Raw genomic sequence first — 18,303 nt, 5'->3', positions numbered from 1 at the left:
GTTTGCAAATACATTTTGTATGAGGGATATCAATAAAAAGTTTTCCTATCTGAAATCCCAACGCAAGCAAACTGAACAAAAGTAATTAGGTACAGTTGCGGCACATAGTTAACGGTTAAATGCGAAGGCTGGGGGTGAAAAGCTTCCGAAATCAATATGAGCGTAATGTGTTTGGTCGATTTTTAGATCAATATTTTCGCATTGTTTTCCGAGCTCGCAGTTACTTGGCAATGTTGTAATTTCTCCGCAGCTAAACCCCCTATCACTCACAAGGTTATGGCGCCTCTAGTGCCTGGATTCTAAATCATACCATGATTGGATATCATGAGTCCGTGAAAGGCATCTTGTCCGTGAGCTCCTAAAGACCAAAATATTTTTGACCAAACTTTCCATTTAACTTAGACGACTGTTCCAAGCCTGTTTGTTTACCTTTCTGTATAACTCGAGGAATTGAATGGATGAGAAACACCTCGCCTACATTATACGCCATCTACTCACGACTCAGTAGGTATGATCCAGTATTTATGTTGCGAGACTCAGTGCCTAAAAGAGTTGTCTTTTGTTTTGTTAGGAATAAAAGAATTTTCAGCAGCATGCAGATCTTCCCGTTTATTCTTGTTGTAAATTACAAGTCAATGATCATAGAAGATTAAATCCACAATGCGAAACAAAATCATAACATAAACTATGTTTACTTTGATTGGCATTTAAATTGGCTTTTGACAAAGTGTCTGCACACAAAGCCTTTGGGTAACAACATATCTTGGCGTACCGAGCGCGGGAGGTGCTTTGACGTGCAATTTGCCGTGACGCCGTCAACAAAGAAGCATATTCTGCCTGGCGCGGAGATTGACCTCCCGGTGCTTGCGACTTTCAAACAGGTCCAGGATTAACTGGTGTTTGAGAAAGTTTATGAACTTTGACAACGCCTATGATGTTGCTATCGCATACATAATACAAGCGTTTGAATTACTGAGAAGCAAGGTTGTTAGTTGGTTTTACTCAGAACACATATTCGAACAGATGGAAAATATTGCCTTTTAGTTGATAACAAAAAAATTTGCCCGAGTTTCTAATTTGTTGATTTTCACAAAGAAACGCATTGTTTATGTGATGATACTGTATGAAGCAAATTGGCAACAGGCAGTATGTGAATGAGTTTGAGTGTGTCAACTTGTACGAGAAAGTGTTTGTTGACTAAACACCGCACCCAGGCTGCTGGTACTTACTTGTCAATCACTTATCTGAATTATTTGGCTTCTCGATGTTGAGCAGTAATGTGTATAGTTATTGTCCATAATGTGATATTTAAAGTATTTGCACCAGGTAGCCTATAGGTTTTTAGTAAAAATGACTATAAATTGCCAAACCTCTGCCGGAAATTTAGACGAAGGTAAGAGATGTCATCATAATCCCAACAAAATCAAATGTGTTCAACTAAAGTTTTTTGAATTAATATACATTATTATATCACTTAATTCACGACTGGTTTGAGACAATCGCCAACCTGTTTTGATGGCACCCTTGTCTTCTTGTCGGGCAGAATGTCCAATAATTTGACAAATAGTAATGCGCTATATCCTTTACTAAAGTACCAGCAGCTGGTTATGTGGAACGCCACCGAGAAGTTGATGACCATGGTGATCATCGTCGAACAACAGATGGTGTTTTGCATTTTCAAAACACCCCACGGGTATATCCTTTTAGAGGCAAAAAGTAAGTGACAGATATTTACCTTTACGCGATACATTCGGCGTTTTTGTTTATTCTTTGTAAATCTGTAACTATAAACAAATATTTTCGGACTACTGTGTGATGCAAATCGCCTCAAATGACATTTCTGTTTGAAAAACAGTAAAAATCAAAACAATTCGAAGTACTGGGTGTGGGGTTCGAACCCACGCGGACATACGTCCATTGGAACTTAAGTCCAACGCCTTAACCACTCGGCCAACCCAGTCGCGAGAAAAAGATGGTGGTAACTCGTATTACAAGGCATTTCGCTCAAGCGCAAGCCTACAATTGCACCAATTAGCTGAGAATAGTGGGACAAGGCTTACTCTTAGGGTGTCAAATCCTGCTTACGTTGGAAGAACACTCCACAATATATTTACTGTGTTCATCATCAGTGCTAGATAAAACTGGGTTGCAACAAGACGCGCACACAGCATATTATTTTTTATTTACATAACTTTTTATTAATCAGTGAATCAAAGCGTTAGGCAAAAGTGTATCATATGTTCAACATGTGCAGCGTGTACAAAAAACTGCATTGAATTTGTTTTCGTGACAGTGTCAAAATTGTCTCAAAAAAAGCAGGTTGATCGTTTAAAAGCACATTTCCAGAATACTTCTTGTTGACTAACTAGGCTATGTGTTTTGAACTACGTTGTAGTTTCCAAATTTAGGGTTTTAAACTGCTCAATGTTTGTAAACGCAGATCTGAAATGGAGAAAATCGACGATCCTAGCAATGTAAGTATGTATGTTTCCGAGTTTCCCCCCAAGCCGGTGTCAATGCGAAAATTTCGACCTTCGTCTATCAACAGAAGAAACAACCCTCATCCCAACCAAGCATTTCATGTCCGGCATATGTTTAACCAAGTGAGAATCAATATTAGCATATATTCGTAAGAAACGGTAAATAGGCTACTCATTGCGTTAACTTCACCGCACGCCTCTGTTTATTGCTATTGTGTATGTATATATCAAAGCGACAATTACGCAAACAATAAAATAGTTTTTAGAAGGACCGTTTGATTGTTTGGCCAATCTTCGTGACAGTTTCCGTGTGAGACTTTTCAAATGAAGAGATTTTATCCCTGAACAAAGGGGACAATACAAACTGCATATATTGCATTGGCGTCCGTGGCCAAAGTTTTGAATAGCCACAGCGCGACAATTTCCGAAACGGTGTAAATTTATTTGTAATAATTCCTCTTTAAAAATATTTGGTTAAAACATGAATATCAATTGCTTGTCAAGTCGAACACCGCATGTTGCCATTCAGTTAATTACACAGAAAAGCCACGAGCACGTTGAAATGCAACATGTGCATTGTGAACAGACGTCTTGCGGCAACACACAATTGGTCAAACACCTTATTTTGACGCTTGTGAAACTTTGCAGGGAGTTCCGGTGGTCAGAACCAGAATGACCGCTGAGGAGTTTTTCAGTAGACCTGTCGATTCTCCATACGTGTCGAACACTCACAGATCGTTTCGAGAATACCAAAAAGCGGTATGCTATGTTTATTACTAGTGATGCACCGAAACAGCTATTTTTATATTCGGCCGAAACCGAATATTCGGCAAAAGTTGCCGAATTAATTCGGCCGAATAAACCGAAACTAATTTTGGTATCCATCTCTTTAAACACAATAAATTTAAACAAAACATTTAGTGGATTAGATCTTATCCTATCACACAGCCTTTTTTGGCGCTTGAAGAATAACCACGTTTTCTGTACCAAGTGCTTTAAAGTTGATTTTTATCATTTCTGTGAAAGTCGACAACTGAAACGAACATATTCACAGTTGACCTTTTCTAAACTTTGCGTTTCAGCGTTATATGCAATAAAAAAGTTTCGGTTTCGGCCGAATTTTGCAGAAATATTCGGCCGAAACCGAATAATTGGGAAAACCTTAGTTTCGGCCGAATAAATTCGGCAAACCGAACTTTCGGTGCATCCCTATTTATTACGTCATTCTCATTTACGAAGTAGCAAAGTAACAAAACGTAATAACTGTGTCTGTGGATAATAGGTTGGTTTATGACCCAGTTAACTTAGTTATGTCCGTGGTAGGCTTATTACACCGTTAAAAAGTGGTTGTTTGCGTCACATCTGTTTTTTGTCAAAATTCTCCTAAGACATATTTTCAATCAGGAAATTCAACGATCCAAGCCTGCTCGGCAAACTGAAGAATGTGTCACCGGCATCGTGCCTGAATTAAATAAACCAGATAGCGAAAAAAATGAGGTATATAGGCTATCATGATCATATAAAATTTTCGTAAAAGTAAAAGTTATTACCGCGAATTTTTTTAAACTAATTAAATATGATGGTAAAATTGAAGCTTGTTCAGACAAGACTTTTTCCGGTTATACCAAGAAACTCCCGCTTAACAGCCGACCTTGCAAGGGATTTAACTAACTCCGTTCTCAAGCCTCGAAAAAACAAATATCAGCCACATTTGTCAGGTAAACATCTTTCTTCGAAAATAAAACACTATTATCCGCAGAGAATTAAAATTTCGTGGACACTGTTTTTATTCTACTTCTCTACCCTAATTCGAAATATATCCTTTCCAGTGCAGCTTCGTGTGGCTAAGTTAAACGATCTGCAGCATAATTCAGTTCATTGGCTCTATATTATTTATATATCTTTTCATGTCTACCATGCAGGTGCTAGTTCAAAAGATGAACAAGTGTTTCCATACCTACCAATTAAAGACTTGAATCGACCTGCTTTGAAGCCATTGTCGGAAGGTCGGTTATTGTGATGCTTATATAATCAGAGTGGCCATCTGCGAAAAAAACGAGAAAGGAGAACTAAAATGGAATACGATTTACCTCAAATAATTCTACATTTTTCAGCATGTGTGACATTTTAGCACTTTTTTTAATGTAAGGATGGAATAAATGATTTTTTCTAAAAACAGGAAAAACGGCTTAACCTTGCTTGAGCCAAAACATGTTGAAAATAACGCCAAACAGCTTTAAAAATGCCAAAAATATGGATGCTTGCATTTCTAAGACGTCGACCTCAAAAATAAGAACTAATCTTAGAAATAAGGGCGGAATGGCCTGCATAGGCCACATGAACTTACGCACAGTATTTCCCGTCAATGATTTTTTAATTGTAATATAAGTTGTTCACGAAACGTCTTGGATTACTGACTGTATCAAAAACACTAACCCACGTCGCAGCGAGATTGCCTTTGGATAAATTGAGCACCTAAAATACAATGATGGGACTTAAGCAAGTATGTGACTAATATATGACTTACATTGCGGAAACTTTTAAATAGTAACCATCACAAACAGCGCGAGTTACCGTCGGCCTGTATCATAAATAAATCTGCTTTATGATGATGCGATGAATAAAAATTTTGATGATGACCCTTTTTCAGTGACGATTTTTTGTTTGTTGACGTGATTTACCAAACGTTTTGGCTCCCACAGCGCATGCGCCATTCGGCTAAAAATCAACTTTCATGCGAATATACACCGTTAGATAAAATATCTGGGCACTAAAATCCCAAAAAGGCACGTTTCTTAGAAACAAGAACATTTATATTTTCCAAGGTACTGCGGTAATTTTAGTCATTGCACAAGCCTTATGATTATCGTATGTTTGTGCAGGTTCTGTAAACGACACACTTAAAGTGGCTTCTTGGGATGGCGCTCCAACAGAAAGTGCACGAACCACTTCCAGAGTTTTCGGTCGCAAAAGAGAAGATCCAACAAAAGTTCAAGCTGTGGTACATGCAGTTGTTCCAGAATTATCACCGCCAACTTCCAAAAGTCTCATGTTCAAAGAATATGCCCAGTATCCAAAATACGCACCACAAATGCTCCAGGATTACTACAGTGGGCGCACAAGAAAGGGCATACCTAGACCTTACGTGTTTTAATCTGTTTGTATACCATTTTTGAAACTAGATAAACATTTATTGTATGTTCAATTTTGTCCTTGTTATTCTCCAAGTCTTTTCGAGATTTCTTTGTTCAATGTTTGCGCCAAAATGTTGGCCAGCTCAAAATGGAACATCTGTACCCTGAAAAAAGCATAAAGTAATTCAGTTGACATTACTCAATTGTTTAATGTCGGCAACTGCATTTATTTGCAGTCAGCGGTAAGATTTATAACCGATGTTCCAGCACATGTTGACATCGGTTTCCGTAGTGTAGTGGTTATCACGTTCGCCTAACACGCGAAAGGTCCCCGGTTCGAGCCCGGGCGGAAACAAATGTTTTAATTTCGTTTATCATTCACGTTTGTTCTCATAAAATTTACGTTGTATTTGTAAATGCTTTAGTGACACATCGTGAGGCTTAAAATATTGTTTTGGAAAATAAATTCTTCTTGGTAGACCTTTATTACACATCACAAAAGCCCAGTTTTAAATCCATTGTCCACAGTATAAAATGACCAAAAAATTTTGATGGTTATCTCCAACCGGACATTACAATAAATAAAGAAACAAGCATATTTCAGCCGAATATGGGGCCGAAAACCTAACTATAAGTGCTACTGCTTACTTATCTGCGAAAGATCACGCAAAGATATAAAAACAAAATGCAAACATTCAACTTACTTAAAAACGGCACTATCCATGTGTTCAAGAGTTTCCATGTAAAGTTCAATCCAATCAAGGTTTGTCACCAAATCTTCTTGTATGACATAGTCGTCGTTGCGGAGTGACTGCTGAAAAGATTTTACCATATCATAGAAGTTGCCGCAATCTTTTTCGATTTGCTTTGCCTTCAGCTTCCTGAAAAATTGAAATGTGCAGGAAAAAGGATGTTTCTGCCCGGGCTCGAACCGGGGACCTTTCGCGTGTGAGGCGAACGTGATAACCACTACACTACAGAAACCACACTTGTTACCAGTTTGATTCATGCACCATATTCGTAAGGCACGGTTCAACTGAGGTACTAACCGAACGTCCTCATGCTGCCGGTGCAATATACTTTCTTTTTTTCTTGCCAATGTTGCTTCTTTTTCAGCAATTACCTGACAACATTTTGTTGCTTCATGTTATGAAAACATGCATTGGCTTACATGACAGGCCTAATAAGGCTAAATTAATCTAAAAAAACGCTAACACACCTGCTCGTGATAAGTTTCGTTTGCCTCTTGAATATTCATGATGTTGACCCCAATAAAAATGTTAAAAATTAGAAAGTGTCCAGCAACAATAAACAAGATTGTATAAATACGAGATGTTAATGTGGTGCGTTCGTCCATTTCAATTTGTGCATCGAACCAACCGTCCACCTATGAAAAACATTAGATAAATCAATTTTACATACTTAATGTCCCTTTTGTACTTTTCAATATTGCACCATAAACAAAATAATATTAAATTACATTAAAAAAGTATGTAAGGGGAAAGCTCCCGTATTTAAGTCAGAAAATACTACCACACCGGTCACCGGGTCACAAAGTTTTTTTCCAAATTTGATCCACATATAAGTCTGTATAAAACAGAAATCTGTGCGAATTTTAATGATTAGGTGTGAACAGGGTCACCATCTGTTATTTTTGGTTATAACTTGAAGTTGAAATACTACACGAAATCGTAGCGTTAAAATTCGCACACATTTCTATGTTACATAGACTTGAATGTAGCCCTGTTTACATGAAATGGTTTGCGAACGAGCTTGCGGCATCGAGCCGTGAAGAACTAACATACCATAACGAGCGAGCTTCGGGGCTCAATTTACATGATCGCGCGAAATTCGGTTCTCGCAAAATGGATATGGCGGCAACAGATAGTTTATTGGAAGTTAGGGCTCTACTTTTACTTCATAATTACCAAAAACGGTGCAAACGAAGAAAGGCTTTGCTGTTGTTACATGTCAATGCGTTGCTTTCTCACAATCGAAGACTTGAACGGCCGTGGCGATTGCAGAGGTGAGATATTGGTGGTATTTATGGGCCAAACTTTATGCTTACTGGAATACTGTGCTTCGCTTTACATTCATAGTTTTGTATCTTGGTTAAGTTAAATGTTATTTTCGTTTGTTTTAGGTCAGGACAATGGTGGAATGTTATAGTTCCCGGTTTTAATGATTCCCAGTGGTTGACCCATTTCAGATTGAGTAAAGAATGCTTTGGGTGTTTGTGTGAAGAAGTGTGGGAGTCAGGACTTTTCTTTCTTCAACACTTTTTAACAACTGTTGTATTGCTTCGTTGGTCCAAATTACTGGACTTTTTCGCAATATTTTTGTCATTTTTTATGAAATAAATATTAATACCAAGCACACAAATTAAAACCTCAAAACGAATATCTTCGAAAAACATCAACAAGCAAACCTAACCTAAGTTGATTTTGCCGCCAAATTTTTCGAACAGCTGGTTCGCGAAAAGAAGCTAGTTGGGCGAACTAGCTTCCGAACCCACCCCTATTAAGCTAGTTCGCCGAAACCGCTTCCGAACTAGCTTGGGCTGTGATGCGTAACGCTTTTTCTGATAATGGCGGGAAGCGGGTAAGAAGCGTGCCGCGAACCCGCTTTAGACGTCCATGTAAACAGGGCTTGTGTAAAAGTATATTTCCTTTCCATGAAGTCAGCCAGACAGACAAGAGTAAGTAGATATTTGCTGATTATGCTGGCAGAAAGTTCTTCTTGAGTATCTAATCGCTATTACCGGTTCCTGCAAGCTCTTGAAATATCGGGTTGCAAATTGCAATGGTTTTGGGTAAACATGATGTGATTTCCCGTGTTTGGGTTATCAAAATTAACTCTATGTGCTATTATTCCACTATGGATAAGAATGGCAGGCAGAGATTAATCCCTAATCGCACTAGCCAGATTGGAAAAAATGTTTGCGAAAATATTCCGATAATCCTCGGAATAAAAACTAGCTAATACATTAACATACGAAAAATGTTGCAATCAACAATTGACGAAAAAAAAACTTTTCAATCTAGTGCACTGACCACTGGGATTTGTCTTGTGCATAATATTTTGGTAATTTTCTTTGAACGTTTTTTTTGAAAAATAGGCTTCTGGAGATAGGTGAGGATGATATCAAACATGCATAATGACCTGAAGCAAATTATTTTAACCTCATGGAAGGATAGATGGCCAGAGAAAAAATGGTCTGCTTATATTAGAAAATATTTGGTTAATTCCTCTGATGTATTTCATGTTGCGGATGCTTTGGTCTCACAAGCGTTTGTTGGTCCATCACCAAACTGCTTACTTTTGGAGTATATATGGCATGCATTGAACACTGGTTTATTATCTTATGGTTCTGTCATTACTGCAATTTCCAAACATGAAGACCTCCACAAAATTGACAGTACAAAGGCAGTATACAAACTTCTTCAACAACTAATTAATATTCTAAATGGCAGTCCCATTATTGAGGATGGTATGGTATTGTGCTGCTCTTTGCGCATGATACTTCAATGGCTCTTGAGAAACATTGAACAGTATTTAAAGGGTATGCATGATGTTTATGTCAATGTTGCAGAGGAATTGCTTCAGTTAAACTGCTTTACTCTGGATCAGCTCACAACCAAACCGAGAACATCTGCACTTCTTACTGTAGCAAGATTTGAAGAAAGTGGTGTGTGGAGTCACATTGAGACCGATTTGGCAGTAATAAAAAACAGTTCTGGTCAGCATTCTTTGCATGCAGAGATTAGTGCATCCTGTCACCATGTATCACAACTTTCTAGGTGCTCCATATCACCAAAGGCATCCTATCCATATAACAAAACTCTCCCAACGTGCTTGCCAATATCTAATCTTTTAATGGTTGAGGTAGAAAATATGAAACTTACTGAACACAATGGCATATCACAGCAGCTGATATTACTTTCAGATGTTCTTGGTTTGGACACAGCCAAGGTGTTGTTTCACTGTATACAAACCTGTCTAATGTGTTACCTAGATGCAGTTCAAAATAGCACTGGTTGTGAGCCACACTGGTGTGCAATGCTCTTTCTCCGTATGCCAAAAATAATTAAAGGTATCAAATCAGCTGTAATTGGATCGGAGTTTGACTCTCCATCTGGAACTGTGGGAAAGAAAGCAGCTCAGTTTGATTTGCAACTTTGTGAGGCCATAAATAAACTTTTAAGTATGGACAGCTTGCTGGACACTCTTGATCAATATGGTGAAGATCTGAACTGGATAAAAATTTTAACAGAATACTTTGCCTCCATTGGTCTCATTGCTGAAAGCGCAGCTCAACAAATTAAAAAAACTAGAGATGAACAGCGAGAGAACATGTCACATGAGCTACACAAGGAAAAACTTGTAAAACCATTGATGATTGTTAAAGCCAACAAGGCTTTGGAGCAACTTATTTCTCTTGTAGGTTCAATAGATGTTGTAGCAGAGCAGGAAAAACTTTTAACTACATTGCAAAAACTTAGCGCCGCTGGTAGATTTGAAATTTACATTGCAGCAGCATCAGCATCGGACCAATTACCATCACTTGCAAGTAAGTTGATCATGTGTAATGAGGCAGTAAGAAGTAATGCTGCTGAAACAAATAAGGCAGCCCAAGTTAGAGCAATAATTTTTGATTTGTCTTTTCTCATTGTGTGCAAAATGACAAAACAGTTTGGTAAAGACAAAATATTGGAGACAATACACCAAAAATCAATTGAGAGCACTTTCCTGTATCAATGGATGCAAAATTGGTGTACTCCACACCTAAACTATGTGCAGACGCAAACATTAGAAGTAGACACAGTGCGAACAGATTTGCTTCTTCAAAGTTTACGCACTGCTGCGGAGTTACGACCAAGTCTGGCAAAGTGGCAAGATATGTGCACTAACCTGCCCCAAGCATTACTAGAACTACTTCATGCCTTTCAAAAGGGCTACATAGCAGAAACTGAATTAACAAGAGCATTGGGTTTAATTCGTGACCACTGCCCGTTATCTGTGTGCCTTGCAACAATTGCTGCAGTTGCAAGAAAAGCAAGACTTGTTGAATCCTGCCGTGGGTATGACCAAGCACTTAAAACTTTGACTAGTAAATCGGAGGCTCATCAACAACTATCCGCTTTGTACGATCAGCGTTTTTGCTTTTTCAATGACTGCATTGAACCGATGGCGGGTGACTTCATGCTCAAAGTTAAAAACACAATAAAAATACCAAGTATAGGTATGTTGCAGGATGCTTTCAGCGAAACAGCAAAGTGTGGATGGATAAATCACCAGCGTCTCAAAATGTTTAAGGACAGTCTAAACTATCTTGGCATGGTGGCATTTATGAGACGCATAATTAGTTTGGTCCTGCAAGAAACAAGAATAGACTCTGTTGCAGTGGCTGTTGACATAACTCTTACATGCATGCAACTAGATATGGAATCAGCGGTTGTGTATTTGTTAAAGCATGGCATTCCCCGATATTTCATGTCCGAAGAAGTATATCTTGCTCCTCCAGTTGGTACCGCAATAGCCAAAATGACTGTGGCCGCTCTAGACATTGCTCTTAGTAATTTAGTGCTGCGCGAAAAATCGCTTCTAGCTTCCAACAAAATAAGTCCGTTTCTCCACGAAATGTCGCCACACAAGCCCAGCGACCAAAGCACACGAGTTCGACGCCTACTTAGTTGCTCAACTGAACACGATCTTTCATCTGCATCCAATGTGTCAGGCGTCCCAACCAACCACCCCTTATTTTCAGTGCTAGAGGATTTTCTCCAAACCCTCTGGCAGGCGACTAAGAACCATCGGTGGGGGCCAATTCCTGATTTTGTCACCACTTTCGTGAAAATTGCCCTTCATTCCACACCACTACTGTCACGTGCAGTGAAGCAGTGCATGCCAGCTGGCATGGTAAGGCATCTCAGTGCAAAACTTGTAAAGGAAAGTCGTGAGCTACTTTTTGCCTCGTGTGACCTTGGCAATCATGACATACGACGAGTTGCCGCACGGGCTATTTGCCAAACCGACATTATATCATGATCACTATTTTCGCATACAATTGTTGCTAGGTTTGTTAGTTCCCAAACTAATGCAATTTGTGCAAACAAAATTTTCATGGCGATTTATAAATAAAAAAGTTAATGTCATCAAGTGTTCTCTTTTTCAGCATACAAAGTATGTATATGTGCCACGGCCATGATGGTGCATTTTTGATATGTTTCAACAAAGGGCTATTGAGATTAAAATAAATTGTTTATTTCTTGCATATTTATTAGCCTTTACAAAACGTTTATTAGCTAACTACTGAGATTGTGGCTTGTATTCTACCAAAGCTGTGTATTGCCAAGCTGGAACAATGGCTGCGCTTTTGATATAAAATCATACACTTGGTGGTTTTAGAAAGGCGTAGGCTACTTACTGTGACAAAACTGAACAGGGTAAGAAACGCAGAGCCGAGGTCTCCCCAATTTTCTTCGTCTCCTCCAGCATATCCAAACATGTAGTAACCGAAAATCGCGAAGAGAAACATAACAAATAGTAGAATAAGCATCACGTTGATAAACGATTTCTTCATCGTATCGATAAGAGCTGTCAGGAGAACCTAAGACAACAAATGTGCATCAGGTCATATGGACTGCAAACACTTCGGAAGCAAAACAATGCGTATGGCAACGTTTTGGTACTTTTTTACGTACTTGCAACCCGCGAACGAACGACACCGCTCTCATTGCTCGAAGAGCTCTAGTCGCTTTTAACGTTCTTAACATAGGAAGTGCCCCCGTCCAGGACGCCTCATCGGATGCCTCTTGAAAAAACTGATCTACAAAGACCTGCAAGAAACAATATTACTGTGTTTGATTTTTTTGCACGGTTGAAAAGAGACAAGGTACAAAATTAATAAAATGTTTTCACTGAATATTATACAAATATATTTATCTTTCTTTATTCAGCAATTACAAGCATTAAGTGGAGGCAATGCGATTCGGTTGTCTCTCATTGCGGCGTTTAGCCTGTGCAGGGCCACTAAAACATGTGAGTGAAAGAAATGCCACTAACATTGTCAGGGGTGAACACAAACGATGAAGGTTATAAGAAGTATTGATATACCTAGTGGGTTCCACTAGCTCTCCGGCTTTGGACAAAGCCTATCGGCGACAAAGCCCATTAGATAAATATACGGCAATTTTAATGAAAACGTTTAGATTTACCCAACATTTAGGAGTTTCCTTGTCAATTTAAATTTAACTCTACAGCGTTTGGCGGACAAAATAGTTTGGAAAACACTGCATGTCATAGGCATTTGGCATACACACACGGTTAGTACGAATTTATACCACAAACATAAAACACGGATTACCTGCATGTACGAAATTAGGAGGATAAAGAAGTCAAATCTGTTTGACCACGACTTCCAATACTCAACAGGTTCTGCATAAATTTTAACCAGAAATTCAACTGAATATATTGTCAGAAAAAGTATATCGGCTGCCTGCAAATATCAAGATTTGGCACTGTAAACCAACTATACCAACTTAACTAACATATATTTACCGGGTAGTATGGTCGCATGGATGGGTAATAGTCGTTGACATCAAGCATCATAAGAATAGAATTAGCGAATATTGCCAACATAATAAAACCGTTAAATAATCCACTTTCACTGACAACTTGCGCCATTTCATGAATAACCTTGTCTTTTCTCCAGGCCTCGCACCTGAGAAATATACAATAATTTATCCCACTTTTAAATAACAACCCTTTTACATTAACAATACGCGAGGAAATACCAGCAGTGCCATACGTTACACATATACTCTACCCCTGGTCCTTATCCCATTCATCTGAATCGCTGTCACAATCGTCTTCGAAGAAAGGGTATTCGCTATTGAACTTCTGTCCTTCTTCCTGCGCTATTACAACTCCACGTCTGCGATGACCGGTTGCCATCTTTTCATAAATCAGTGATATTGCACCAGTAATAGTAAGAACTGCAACTGCATTTTCTTGGGCATTTGGACATATGGCAAACTACTTACTATTACGTCACAAGCCACGACTTGACAATCGAAAGGTTAAAAACTACCAAGCAGTTTAGTCCATTACTTCATCTACGTTCAGCCACCGGTGTGTCGTCTGTCGTGGGACGGTTTGATGTGCCGTTGCGTTACTGTAACCTAGGCATTTTTTTAAACAACAAAAACTTTTTATCTTTGTCCAATTCTAACGTCACAACAGTTGGACAATTAGGCAATTGAAACATTATGATGCACCGAAAGTTCGGTTTTCCGAATGTATTCGGCCGAAACCAAGGTTTTTATAATTATTCGGTATCGGCCGAATATTTTTGCAAAATGCGAAATTCTATTGTAACTCTGACAAATCGGGCCTACAAAGGTTTCCCACCAGAATGCCAATTGTAACCTTTAGGGATGCCGCAAGCTTTCCTACATATTTACTCTGGTTAATTTCTCATTACCGGTAACATAATGCCATATCCAGGGCACAATTTTCAATGACATTAATCCCTATCAAGTATCAGACAGAAGGCTGATTGCAGCATTCGTTGCGGACGCTCAGTGGTTTGTCGCTATTGGGTGTCGCAATTTCTTCATAAATTCCACAGCAGTGCAGTAAGCAAGTATAAAGGTTAGGAACCGCTGCCCTGCTTGACTGCGCACTTGTTTTGAGCCCCAATATCTTGTATAGCGCTAGTTGCAGGAAACTTTTAAATGAATTTATGTTTATATTTCTGTTGTTTCTTTGAAAACGAAAAAGTGAGCCATAACAATTGATTTTAATAGTCTGTTCTTCTGGCAAATAAAACGTAACTTTATTCACCGACGTTTCGCCTGCTATCCAGCAGGGCTTCCTCACTGTAATGATACTGGTACAGCACACAACCAACACCAAGAAAACGTAGCACCACAAAATTTGGATACCCCGGATAACCTGGATTAACCTTTAATAATTCGGCCTTTTGCTTCAAACATAAAACAATATGTTTGTGTAAGCAATCGTGTCATGTTTTGTTTAAATTTTGGCCCGGCCACTATATACGACACACCGATAAAGGTTGAACCACAAGCATGCATGAGGTCTTGTTTACCACCGTGCGCTCCACTGAATTTCACGCATGGCGGAACTTCAAAGAGCATCTTCCCTATTTACTACCAAAGGCGCAGCTGAACGCCTGACCTTTTAGGTCGAGCCAGATTTGGTTCCCAGCTTGAGCGAAACAGTTGACTCAAATTGTTAAAAAAAATTGACAATACTTGATCAGCAGTATTTCAATGTTTTTATAGTGTTGCAGGCACATAAGCGTAAAACATGTTAAGTGTCAGATTTTTAGTGTACACAGTTGCTTTGCTATTTGTAGTTGGTGTAGCAAGTGCAAAGCAAGTTTCACGGAGGGTAAAACGGCAAGAAGTACGTGCAAATGCTTTTGTAAATGCTGTCTGTGTTTTTTTTAATATTTTCGCCGAAACTTCATCTGTTGTTGTAATTGGTTTTATAGGTAACATGTTTGGTCAATGGAACATTGCGCCTGGTAAACGAACGATGGAGATACTGGCAAGGCACGAAGTACATTCAATGTACTTGCACAAGTTCTAGTTTGCCAAGTTGTGAATGGTTTGCAACAACAGGTGACAAGCGTAAAAGTAAAATTTAAAATGTGAAGATTCAGACGAAGTCTCAAAAGACTCATATTTTACATCTATTGTTTGTTGGTAACTGAAAAAAAAAACTGTGCCGATACAGGCAGTTGTTATTGGTTTAGGACTTTTAAATGCAAACTGTTATTTTTTAGTGGTAAGACGACGCTGCTACGATCGATCCTTTAGGAGATACCGAACTACAGATGACAGGTGGGAACGTCAGGTACGCGGAAGAACATTGGATTGTATGTGCGAAGAAGACCAACGGACCAGAAGAATGCAGATTTCGTGTTCTGGAGAAGGTTTCAGATAACGTCACACACATCGTTTACTGGCTAATGACTTAGTAAAATCGAGCTTATTTTTCGTAATTTTGCAGATAGGTGTCACCAGGAAGGAAGGTCTTACCGCACTGGCGACGACTGGCAAACCAGTGATATCACTGGGCTGGTTATGGATTGTCAATGTCTTGGATCTGAGCGTGTCTCTTGTCGCGCTACGGGTAAAATAGAAAAATAGTTGTTTCAAGCTGGAAATTAACATTTTTAATGCCAAGTTCGAGGTGAGGTACAAAAGTAAAAATATCAAGCAATAAATCTTTTCAGTCACCACAGATGTTCCACGTCCTGAAGTAAACGCGCAGTGGGTGGAGGATCACATTGTTTATGGACATCGCGTATTGCGCCCTAAAATTGCAACGCTTCAAGCTTGTGATACTGGGACTCGGGTTAGTGATCATGACAACAGCCAGTTACAAATATGCGTTCAATGTCCTGTTTAAGTATATGCTCCCAGTACGCAATGCGGGTTTGTGCTTCAACAGGTAGTGAGCAGTGGTTACGCGTGGAACAGAACATCTGAAATTCACACGAGCACTTTTGTTGTGGAAAAATGTGTTTGTAGAGATGCCCTTATATCTTGTGCACCTTACACTGTGTCTCGACGTCCTGGTAGGTATATATCCACGCGTTGGTAACCACAGTTTGTTTAGGTATGTAAGACTTAGACCGACCATCTTTTTAATTTAATTTAAACTTCGTCAATTTTTTATTTATTTAAGTCTGTTGTATGCTATTGCAAACTTAACTAGTAACTCTTGCTTTACCAGAGCCGCACTGCGTAACTGAAGATGGCCAAGTTCGATTGGTCGGTGAAATTTGGACAAAAACTCACCATTCCCACGATAACATAAAATGGCGCTGTTCTTGTCGAGCGCACGGCGAAAAAGATTGCCGCGATATCGGTAAAACAACTTTAAATGCTGTCCTGCATTACAACACCCCAGTCTTCAGAACGCATCAGGAAATTGTTTGACATTTGCTTTCCAGGTTATTGCACCGACCCCAGGCCACCCGCTGACGGCGGTTTGGTTTGTGTTGTTGCTGGAAAAGCTGGGCCCGAACAGTCGATCTACTGCAAACCAATGTGTGCTCAGGTATTAACAAACTGGTTGCTTAAATTTCCTCCAAAACACTTTGATTTAAGGTATGAATATTTTGAAAAAATTCAGGGCTATGATTTCGTAAACAAACAACGATACTATCGAATTTGGGAAGTCTGCAGCCGAGTGACAACACATCGGTGGTCTGGTGGTTATGCAGAGGATTCTTTGCTCATCGGAAAATGCCGAAGTATGTCAAGCCAGATGGCCGATAGAAAATTTAGCATTCTGGTTTACACTGAAATTTAGGGATGCACCGAAAGTTCGATTTGCCGAATTTATTCGGCCGAAACTAAGGTTTTTCTAATTATTCGGTTTCGGCCGAATTTTGCAAAAATATTTCGGTGCATCCCTAAATTTCAGTGTAAACCAGAATGCTAAATTTTGCAACCGAAACTTTTTGCAACCGAAACTTTTTACTGCATCCAACTCTAATACTCAAAGTTTAGTGTAGGTTAGAATCATTGTTCTAACTGCACGAATGTTTTCGTTTTATTTGTTTATTGTCCCCGAAAAATCAACTTTAAGCATTTGGTACAGCAGTCGAGGTTATTCTTTCAGTGCCAATAAAAGGCTGTATGATAGGATCAGTTCCAATCCAGCACATGTTTTGTTTAAATTTATTACGTTTGAAGAGAAGGACACCAAAATTCGGTTTATTCGGCCGAATTTATTCGGCAACTTTTGCCGAATATTCGGTTTCGGCCGAAAAAAATGCTGTTTCGGTGCATCACTACTGAAATTAATGCATGTGTCATATTTATTTTTATCAGTGGCAAATGTGTAGTTTACCTTTGTAGGCAAACCAAACATTTTTTTCTTGTTAGGTATGGAAGTACTGGCCTTGTTTATAATAACAAGTCGATTATATGGTGTATTTTTAGGACAAACTGCTGTGTTTCGCGGAAGAAGATCGTTATACCTACCCACGCCCGATTGTTTCCAGCTTACACCTGCCCAGATACATGAGGTAATTTACTGCATTTATGTGATCTTAAACTGCTAATGTTGAAATGGAATCTTCTTTCAGATTAAACAAGATTTTATCAGACACCTTCACACCAAAAAGTTATGCGAAAATAAATGTAAGGCTAAGTTTTTTAGATGCGGTGATCGCACTGAAGAATAAGTTCGTTAAAAAAGGCAAAATGTAAAGTGCGTATCTGGGCTATGTACATATTTTGTGTCTGTTTATGTAAGGAATTGTTTTATTCAAGTTTTAATCAGCGTAACATTACACATTTAAAATTATTATCGTTATGATCATGTGGAAAACACATATATTCAACCAACAAACATTTTGAATCATCGCTAGTGCTTACCTATTACACTCACTGATCTCTCTATGTTCATAGAGATCAGTGATTACACTCCAAAAATGTACACTTTTCCTTCGTCACGCATGATCGAAAACAGCTGATCGATTGCGTATGTTTATGTGAACAAGTTCTTTTGTGATGTCACTGCAAATTGTGTTTTATCCACCAACTATGCGTGCGTCACATTTAATAAACATTGTCGATCTTTTCTGCCCATAAACCAGATGCTAGTTATTATCGATCAGATACCACTGTCGTCATTCT

At 38.9% G+C, this 18,303-nt stretch overlaps 4 protein-coding genes and 3 non-coding genes across 7 annotated transcripts; 4 read left to right on the top strand and 3 right to left on the bottom strand.

The window, feature by feature from the left end:
• Positions 1-1,317: 1,317 nt before the first annotated feature.
• On the top strand, positions 1,318-5,970 carry LOC145911313 (uncharacterized). The gene is made up of 8 exons (XM_082998615.1): positions 1,318-1,393; positions 1,593-1,716; positions 2,441-2,603; positions 3,129-3,239; positions 3,885-3,977; positions 4,084-4,198; positions 4,403-4,486; positions 5,363-5,970. Exons 1-8 carry the CDS (start codon positions 1,351-1,353, stop codon positions 5,632-5,634), a joined length of 1,005 nt encoding a protein of 334 aa, XP_082854741.1. The 5' UTR covers positions 1,318-1,350; the 3' UTR covers positions 5,635-5,970.
• On the bottom strand, positions 1,878-1,960 carry Trnal-uaa (transfer RNA leucine (anticodon UAA)). The gene has a single exon. It is a non-coding gene; the product is annotated as a tRNA-Leu (tRNA).
• Positions 5,691-13,570, bottom strand: LOC145911312 (cation channel sperm-associated protein 3-like). The gene is made up of 9 exons (XM_082998614.1): positions 13,443-13,570; positions 13,175-13,337; positions 12,981-13,112; positions 12,319-12,453; positions 12,042-12,224; positions 6,834-7,001; positions 6,664-6,737; positions 6,319-6,495; positions 5,691-5,778 (listed from the first exon to the last, which is right to left on the bottom strand). The coding sequence occupies exons 1-9, from the start codon at positions 13,568-13,570 to the stop codon at positions 5,697-5,699; spliced, it is 1,242 nt and encodes a 413-aa protein (XP_082854740.1). The 3' UTR covers positions 5,691-5,696.
• Trnav-aac (transfer RNA valine (anticodon AAC)) lies at positions 5,897-5,969 on the top strand. Its single transcript has one exon. It is a non-coding gene; the product is annotated as a tRNA-Val (tRNA).
• On the bottom strand, positions 6,526-6,598 carry Trnav-cac (transfer RNA valine (anticodon CAC)). The gene has a single exon. It is a non-coding gene; the product is annotated as a tRNA-Val (tRNA).
• Positions 8,297-11,761, top strand: LOC145911126 (mediator of RNA polymerase II transcription subunit 24-like). The gene is made up of 2 exons (XM_082998373.1): positions 8,297-8,419; positions 8,733-11,761. The coding sequence occupies exon 2, from the start codon at positions 8,753-8,755 to the stop codon at positions 11,660-11,662; it is 2,910 nt and encodes a 969-aa protein (XP_082854499.1). The 5' UTR covers positions 8,297-8,419; positions 8,733-8,752; the 3' UTR covers positions 11,663-11,761.
• A 1,344-nt stretch (positions 13,571-14,914) lies between the features above and the next one.
• On the top strand, positions 14,915-18,211 carry LOC145912721 (uncharacterized). The gene is made up of 11 exons (XM_083000284.1): positions 14,915-15,049; positions 15,138-15,267; positions 15,432-15,581; positions 15,659-15,781; positions 15,885-16,006; positions 16,103-16,229; positions 16,388-16,522; positions 16,608-16,714; positions 16,790-16,910; positions 17,605-17,690; positions 17,751-18,211. Exons 1-11 carry the CDS (start codon positions 14,951-14,953, stop codon positions 17,847-17,849), a joined length of 1,299 nt encoding a protein of 432 aa, XP_082856410.1. The 5' UTR covers positions 14,915-14,950; the 3' UTR covers positions 17,850-18,211.
• The last annotated feature ends 92 nt before the right edge of the window (positions 18,212-18,303 follow it).

This window comes from Ascidia mentula, chromosome 8 (genome assembly GCF_947561715.1).
Source record: "Ascidia mentula chromosome 8, kaAscMent1.1, whole genome shotgun sequence".
Classification (NCBI taxonomy): Eukaryota; Metazoa; Chordata; class Ascidiacea; order Phlebobranchia; family Ascidiidae; genus Ascidia; species Ascidia mentula.
Note: the sequence above shows the minus strand (reverse complement) of the source record. Positions and strands in the feature narration are given on the sequence as shown.

Bases quoted from the DNA above. Each gene is read 5' to 3' on its own strand.
- LOC145911312 (XM_082998614.1), bottom strand. From the start codon at position 13,570: ATGGCAACCGGTCATCGCAGACGTGGAGTTGTAATAGCGCAGGAAGAA. The intron at 12,454-12,980 runs GTAATCCGTGTT...TGTTTCTTGCAG, and splicing joins TCCTAATTTCGTACATGCAG to GTCTTTGTAGATCAGTTTTT. The intron at 6,496-6,663 runs GTTAGTACCTCA...TCAATTTTTCAG, and splicing joins CGGCAGCATGAGGACGTTCG to GAAGCTGAAGGCAAAGCAAA.
- LOC145911126 (XM_082998373.1), top strand. From the start codon at position 8,753: ATGATATCAAACATGCATAATGACCTGAAGCAAATTATTTTAACCTCA.
- LOC145912721 (XM_083000284.1), top strand. From the start codon at position 14,951: ATGTTAAGTGTCAGATTTTTAGTGTACACAGTTGCTTTGCTATTTGTA. The intron at 16,007-16,102 runs GTTAGTGATCAT...GTGCTTCAACAG, and splicing joins CTTGTGATACTGGGACTCGG to GTAGTGAGCAGTGGTTACGC. The intron at 16,715-16,789 runs GTATTAACAAAC...GAAAAAATTCAG, and splicing joins GCAAACCAATGTGTGCTCAG to GGCTATGATTTCGTAAACAA.
- LOC145911313 (XM_082998615.1), top strand. From the start codon at position 1,351: ATGACTATAAATTGCCAAACCTCTGCCGGAAATTTAGACGAAG. The intron at 3,240-3,884 runs GTATGCTATGTT...ATTTTCAATCAG, and splicing joins TTCGAGAATACCAAAAAGCG to GAAATTCAACGATCCAAGCC. The intron at 4,487-5,362 runs GTCGGTTATTGT...ATGTTTGTGCAG, and splicing joins TTTGAAGCCATTGTCGGAAG to GTTCTGTAAACGACACACTT.